This window comes from Priapulus caudatus, unplaced genomic scaffold (assembly GCF_000485595.1).
Source record: "Priapulus caudatus unplaced genomic scaffold, Priapulus_caudatus-5.0.1 Scaffold149, whole genome shotgun sequence".
NCBI lineage: Eukaryota > Metazoa > Priapulida > Priapulimorpha > Priapulimorphida > Priapulidae > Priapulus > Priapulus caudatus.
Window position 1 is genome coordinate 289,481 of NW_014577210.1, and position 8,260 is coordinate 297,740.

At 47.9% G+C, this 8,260-nt stretch overlaps 1 protein-coding gene across 1 annotated transcript in view; it reads left to right on the top strand.

Annotated features, from left to right (window-relative positions):
* The window catches only part of LOC106806236 (sodium/glucose cotransporter 4-like), a 42,951-nt gene that overhangs the window by 6,987 nt on the left and 27,704 nt on the right, over nucleotides 1-8,260 (top strand). The window contains exon 2 of the mRNA XM_014808104.1: nucleotides 422-493. Within this exon, the coding sequence (XP_014663590.1) occupies nucleotides 422-493 (72 nt within the window). The remainder of the gene's footprint in view (nucleotides 1-421; nucleotides 494-8,260) is intronic.

Genomic DNA, 8,260 nt, shown 5'->3' on the forward strand with positions numbered 1-8,260 from the left:
ACACACACACACACACACACACACACACACACACACACACACACACACACACACACACAATGCACGCACACGCCCACATATAGACACAGACACGCACAGCCGCTCTCACCCACTCACACACACACTAGGTTCCTATATCAGCCTCTCCTGGGTATATATATATATATATATATATATATATGTTATGCTACCCCTGATATAATCATACTTTAGCGTGTTATGTTTCTATGAAATCATCGCTATACATGCGATCATGATGACTCCGAGAGAGGACCAAAGCACGCGGTTGCTAGTGTAATAGTATGCAGAACTCCCCCGCGCTCCACGTCCTTCCTATACCGTCAATCAAGCCAACTCTCGTGAGAACAGCGGCCGATGAATGCAAGATTTGTTCATGTCGCTTTCGGCTTTCTTTTCACAGGCGGCGAAAAAGAGCAAGCGGGACAGCTTGGGCGGCTACTTCCTGGCAAGTCGCAGCATGCACTTCACCTTGGTAAGCAGACGAACCTTTAGCGCGCGCGCGGGAAAAAAAACTTCGGCAGCGATCGCATACGTGCGAAGCCTGCCATTCACACAGACGCTGTAGTGGACGGCTGCGCGCGCAACTTAATTCGGTTCAACGTTCGCTTGTTTTTAAATTGTATAGCGAATCGCTGACGGTAGTGCGCTTAACTTTATACGGTTTAACGCTCTCTTGTTTTTTTGAAAAATTGTGTATGATATCGGATGGCTGCGCGCGCAAGTTTATTAAGTTAAACGTTCTATTGGTTTTTTTAATTATGTGGGCGACTGCGCGCGTTAAAATTTTCGCTATATTGTTTTTTAATTATGGCGGATGACGAACGATGAAAGATCGAGTTTTTTGAAAAAAATATCAACGATCGATTATTGTTGGAGAAAAAGAGTTTGATACACCACCGTGACGAATCAATGTTCTTTGTACGTGCGCATTGGTTATTTGTGTGTGTGTGAGCGTGCGTGTGTGCGTGTGTGCACGTGCGTGCGTGCGTGCGTGGGTGCGGGCGTGCGTGTGTGCGTGTGTGCGTGCGTGTGTGTGTGCGTGCGCTCGTGCGCGCGCGCATCCACTTGTATAAGTACACGCTTAGAGCGCCTGCGAGTGTTCGTGGGTGTTTGCCTGTGCGTGCGCTTACATGTGTCTGGGGTGTGCGTGCGCTTACATGTGTCTGGCCTGTGCGTGCGCTTACATATGTCTGGCGTGTGCGTTTCGGCGCGCACGTGCGATCACGTGTGCGTGCGAATGCACGAACGAGTCAGTATGCTGAAGCATCCTGATTCGTCGGCGTGGTTACGACGACATCGGCTTTGCCCTCGTCACATCATCAGCGACAGTCTGTCGAAAACCTACCGTCATAACACTCACGTCGTCTGTAAAAACAGCGCCATAGCGTCGACAATGAACGCTGCCTCTATCTATCTCCCCCACTCCATCCCCTCCACCCTCGCTCCTTGTACTAACACAGGCACTGGGCATCGGCATGTAAGGGCATGTTATCGCATACGTGCTGCAGTCACGCGGGCGAACACGAAAGTCATTTTCATGACAAAGGCAAAAATAACGCCATGTTACGGTGTCTCGTTTCGAATGTTGTTGCATGGCGTCTGTGGAGATCGTGATGTATAGATTGCGGTCACGTATATGTTCATGGGCGCGTCGCCGCGCTCTGCGCATGCGCATAGCGATCACGCACCTGTCTGTCGGCCGGTACTATAGGTGATTGTTCGAAATTGCGTTGATAGTCGGCCGAGAGATCGCACGATACAGCGAACCGTGGGTTTGAAACTATTGTCCATTGTCCGGCTATTGTAATGGCGGGCCTGCTATATGCAACGCAGGTCATCCGTTGCTGTGATACATATCCGAGTAGGAGGCAGACGAGGAGGAGGAGGAGGAGCAGGAGGAGGAGAAGCGAGGGCAGGAAGGAGGAGGTAGAGAAAGGAGAAGGAGGAGGAGGAGCGAGGTAGCAGGAACAGGAGGTAGCGGAGAAGGAAGGCAGGAGCAGGAGGAGGAGGGAAGGAGGTAGAGGAGAAGGAGAAAGAGAAGGGGAAGAAGAGGCAGTGCCGTGAGGCGCGAATACATCCGATCAAGAGCAGATAAAGAAGGCGTTCTTATCTGCTCTTGATACGCGGATGCAATAAATGGCGGCATATGATTGTCAGATAATACGCCGGAATGGCGTGGCCCGATTCAAGATGTAACATTGAATCGCTTGATCTATGCAGCAAGCGTAGATCCGATATCTAGCTTTGGAAAAACTTGATGCCTACGGGCGCGTTAAGTATGGCGGCCGAGATAAGACTTTTATACCCCGCAGATCGTATCCTGGTCTATCATCGAAAAAACATACTAAAGTTTTTGACGTCATGTTAAAGCCTGATGTCAACAACGCTATCCGAATTTCTAGACCACCGAGCAATAGTATATATGTGCTGATTTATTTGTCACACAACCATACAAATGTACTAGAAAATCAATTAGTGTTTCTGTTTTACATTATTTACCTTAATGCCTTACTATACTCTTCTTTATACCTCCCTAATGCGCGTGCATTCGATGTAACAAAACCGCTCGACACAACAACTGCCTTAATTCGAAATCTTCGCGTGGCGCGCAGACGCAGCTAACGAGTATAAGACGAACGAACACTGCTCGCGGTAAACAACGAGGCTATTGGCAAAATTACTGTGGCAGGCCATAGGATGCATTGTAAACTTAAGCGCGGATTACTAATATAACTCTTTCGGCATTTTTCTCCTTCCGTTTCTTTCGATGCACTAAATTGAAGCTGGTTTCCCACCCATTGTTTATTGTTAGTGTAGTGATAATCATGGCCGTCTGCCTCAGCGAAGAATTTAGATCGAAGATTGTTCCCGCCTGCATATGCCTAGCGTGATTGGGTGCTAAGCCAGCTAGTCAGCCAACAAGCAGTCCCAAGCTCGCAATGCCATGCCAGCCAGCCAGCCAACCAATCCACCAGCCAGCTATTTGCGTAATGGTGGAATGGATGGGAGCAGAGAATAAACGGTGGTCGATTGCCAAAATGCGGGTGGGGCCCACTAAACAGAAGCGGTCCCAAATACAGATGTGCGCTTGTATATTATATTTGGTATATTATATGTATATATATAATATGTACTATATAACCTGTATATATATTTATGTTATATTGTATGTAATTCGCTAGTCACTCATGCAGTCAGTTCTTGATCCAACTAAACATCTTGTAAAAGTCAAGTCGCCAATCACCGGGTGTGAATCAATGTTCATGCGTGTTCACGGATCTCTGCTAATTACAGATCGTATTCGCAGCAACCAGGAAATTAACGGCTGCTGCCGGCCGTTCTTCCCCCCCCTCTCTCTGTCTGTCTCGTATCATACTCTCTCTCTCTCTCCCTCTCTCTCTCTCTCTCATTCTCTCTTTCGTCTTTCTCTCTCTCCTCTCTCTTTCCTCTCCTCCCTCTCCTCCCTCTTTCTCTCCTCTCTCCTCTCTCTCTTTCTGTCTGTAGTCTCTCTTCACTCTCTCGCGCCCTCTCTCTCTCCCTCTCGCGTCTCTCTCTCTCTCTCTGCTCTCTCTCTCTCTCCGCTCTCTCTCTGCTGTCTCTCGCCCTTCCTCTCCGCAGAGCACAATATTGTTTTGTCGGCGGCAGGTAATGCCCTTGGAGAAAGGAGCCGGTGACAGGTGTAAGGGGAGCGGTGGTACAGGTTAAGATAGGTACAGGTTAAAGATATAGGACAGGTGTAGAAAACAGGTACCAGGTGTAAACAGGTATCAGAGTGTAAGATATAGGTACAGGTTAAAGATAGGTAAACGGTGTAAGATATAGGTACAGGTGTAAGACAGTAACAGGTGGTAAGATATAGATAGCAGGGTTTAAGACTATCAATACAAGGTGTAAGATATAGGTACAGTTAAGATATAGGTACAGGTGTAAGATATAGGTACAGGTGTAAGATATTAGGTATCACGGTGTAAGATATAGGAAGTGTAAGATATAGGTAGCAGGTTAATATATTAGGTACAGGTGTAAGATATAAAGGTACAGGTTCTACAGATATAGGTAGCAGGTGTAATATAGGTAGCAGGTGTAAGTATAGGTACAGGTGTAAGATATAGGTACAGGTGTAAGATAGGTACAGGTGTAAGATAGGTACAGGTGTAAGATATAGGTACAGGTGTAAGATATAGGTATAACAGGTGTAAGATATAGGTACAGGTTTAAGCCAAGTACAAGTGTAAGACAGGCTACAGGTTGTAGATTATGAGGTTAGAGGTGTAAGATAGGTACACGGGTACAGCGCGGGAAGACTCGCATCAACGTATAGCAGGAAATGTGCGCTGTCTCATAGTCCCGTCTGCGCTGCCCGGCTGCCGCTGCTGATCGTTGCCGGTTTACCTGCGTCTGGCCTTGCACGGCTGGCTAGTCGCGAACAAGGGGGCCGTACTCTTCCACCGATGACAAGGCGAAATGTTGGCGAAGGCAAATAACTCGACATAATGGGCCCGGTCACGTTCACGAACGACCAACGTAAACGGTACCCGGTCGTCGCGCATAACGTCCCGCGCGGTTATCAGCCGCGGCGGTGCACCGCCAGTCTAGCTCGGGCGGGGCGAGCAATTGCGATCGTAACAGCATGCACCTATTGAGGGCTTTGTCTTCGCTATCATTGTAATTTTGCCGAGACCTTACGCGGCCGGCCGCCGCCGCCGCCGCATTGTAGCTAGCAAGACCGCGAATCGCAACAGCACCGCCCGCCGCACGCCGTAGTGGCGCAACCACGCCAAGCCGATACCGATACGATACGATACTACGCACGGCGATATCAGCCGCTCTGAATGTCACGCCCGAGATCTATTTATGCGTAATCAGATACAAAATCGGCGATGTATTGAAAGGAATGAGTTCTTGAACTTAGCAAATGAACAGTAGCGAGGTTTGTGATGGAGAATGCGTGAGGTAGGAGGGAGGGGGGGGGAACGTTTGAGTAAAGCTCTGCCGTGACCGCACAACGCCTCCATTGGGACAATGCGTCCAATCTCGCGGTTCGAGCCGCCAGGGGCGCATCGGTCTGCTCGTGGTTAATGCAGAAATTACATACGCACACCGCATACGTCGAGGGGAGTCCCTGCAACGATTACAGAAAAAAATATTAAAAGGAGAAAAATCTGTTTATAGCACAGACTATCGGAATGGTATTTGCCATGGATGTGACTATGCTAATAAGTAAGTTTGTAGTGAGCAGAGTACTTGCAACAACGGTCCTTTCGTTATATAAGTCGCTTCTTCACAGCAAGCAATAAGACAATACAGCAACAAAGTGAGCATGTGTGTGGTGTGTCTGGCACACGCACACGCACACACAGCACACACCACACACAACAGCACACACACAACCGCGCAAACACACACCACACCACACACACAACACACAACACGACACACACCCACTACACCATACACCCCCCACACAGCACACCCACACACGACACGCACACGCACAACACGACACACCACACACACACATAACACCACGCACACACAACAAGCCACCCACCATACACACAACACCACACCGCACACACATACACACACACACACACAACACACACACAACACACAGGCACACACACACACAGCACACAACATACAAACACACACGCACACAAAACGACACACACGCATAACACACCACACACAACAACACCAGCACAACAATCCACACAAGAGTACACACCCATCACACACCGCACACAACACACACACACATACATCACCACACAGCACACACACACACACATACACACACACACACAGCCCACAACACACACACACACATCATCACACACACACACAGCACACACACACACAACACACACACACACACAATGCACGCACAAGCCCACATATAGACACGACCGCACAGCCCGCCTCACCCACATCACAGCCACCACTAGGTTCCCTATCAGCCGCCTCCTGGGATATATATATATTATATATATATATATTATATATAATATATATATATGGTATGCTACCCCTGATAAATCATATTCTAGGTGTTATGCTTCTATGTAATATCGCTTATAATGCGATCATGATGACTCCGAGTGGATGGACCAACCGCACGGCGGTTGCTAGTGCGGTCAGTAATGCAAACGCGCCAACCCGCGCTCGCACGTGCCTTCCTATACCGTCAAAAACCAAGCCATCTCTCGTGAGGAACAGCGGCCGATGAATGCAAGAATTTGTTCATCGTCGCTTCGGTTCTTTCAGCAGGCGCGAAACAGAGCAAGCCGGGACAGCTTGGTGCGCTACTTCCTGGCAAGTCGCAGCATGCACTTCATGCATTGGTAAGCATACGAAACCTTTAGGCCGTGCGCGTGCGGAAAATAAACTTGGCAGGCAATTCGCATACGTGCGACAGCCTGGCATTCACGACAGACGCTGTTATGCGGGACGGCTGCGCGCGCAACTTAATTCGGCTTTAACGTTCGCTTGTTTTAAATTGTAAGCGAATCGCTGACGGTAGTGCGGCTTATCTTTTATACGGTTTAACGCTCTCTTGTTTTTTTGAAAAATTGTGTATGATTATGATGCTGGCAGCGCTAAGTTTAATTAGGTTAAACGTTCTATTGAGTGTTTTTAATTATGTGGGCGACTGCGCGCGTTAAAATTTCGCTATAGTTGTTTTTAATTACGCGGACGGATGACGAAGCGATGAAAGATCGAGTTTTTTGAAAAAAAATATCAACGAATCGATTCATGTTGGAGAAAAAGAGTTGATTACACTACCCGTGACGAATCAATGTTCTTTGTACGCGCGCCCGTCTGGTTTGTTTGTCGTGTGTGTGTGTGTCGTGTGTGTGTGTGTGTGTGTGTGTGTGTGTGTGTGTGCGTGCGTGCGTGCGTGTGTGCGCGCGCGTGGCGTGGGCGTGCGTGCGTGTGGTGGTGTGTGTGTGCGTGGCGTGCGTGCGTGCGTGCGCGTGCGTGCGTGCGTGCGTGCGTGTGTGTGCGTGCGTGCGTGTGTGTGTGTGTGTGCGTGTGCGTGTGTGTGTGTGTGTGCACTGACCGCTAACCGTTACATAAGTCCGGTAGCGTCACGCGTGTTCGTGCTTGAACTTACGGTAGGTGCCACTCATGATATATCACGCACGCAAGAAGCCGCCTAGGCGCGTATTCATGCACCTAATAAAACTCATCGCTTATCTATGTAACCACTGAACGTATGTGAGTGCTATATTATAAAAGACTCGATAATAGAACACGAAGTTTAACGTTTCTGCTTGCAGGCGTTGCTTGCACAAGTTTAGCCATATCCTCAAGCGTAACTCGAACAGAGAATACAGCTTGTTTAACTCAACATATCTATATTTAGCATTTATCTATCTATCTATCTATCTATCTAGTCTATCTATCTCATCTATCTATCTATCTATCTATCTATCTATCTATGGTATCTATCTATCTATCTATCTAATCTATCTATCTATCTATCCTATCCATCTATCTAGTCTATCTATCTATCTATCTATCTAAACAATCTATCTATCTATATCTCATCTATCTATCTATCTTACTATTTATCCTATCTATCTAATCTAATCTATCTCTCTATCTATCTATCTATCTATCTATCTATCTATCTACTCATCTATCTATTTATCTTCTATCTTATATATCTATCTATCTATCTATATCTTATCTATCTTCCTGCGTCTCTCTCTCTTCTCTCTCTTCTCTCTCCTCGCTTCTCTCTCGTCTCCTTCTCTCATCAGTCCATCTCTCCTCTCTCTTCTCTCTCTACTACTATATATATAATATATATATATATATATAGTGTAATTAAAGCTGTGCAATTGAAATCCCAACATCCTGCAATGAGCTGCAGCGGCAGCAGCAGCAGCAGGCAGCAGCTGTGAAAAAGTATCATGTGACCGATCGCGGCGCTCGTGCATGCTAGGCTATCGCGCAGCTGGCTGCTGGCTGCTGCTGGCGAAGGATGCAGGCTGCTTGATCCAGGCTGGCGTGGCGGTGTTTCTCACGGCGTTTCTGATGACCCAGGTGTGGGCTGCGATGCTGCATGTGCTAGCGCGCTGCTCTATCGTCAGGCAGGCATTCAGCTCAAATCATTGAGAAGCCCGCGCCCTCAAACGACGACGGTTTTCGTTGCGTCGAGCAAAACTAAACCGCGCGCTGCCGGGTCCCCGTCAAGATCACCTCCTGCCTAATCCGATCACGGGCC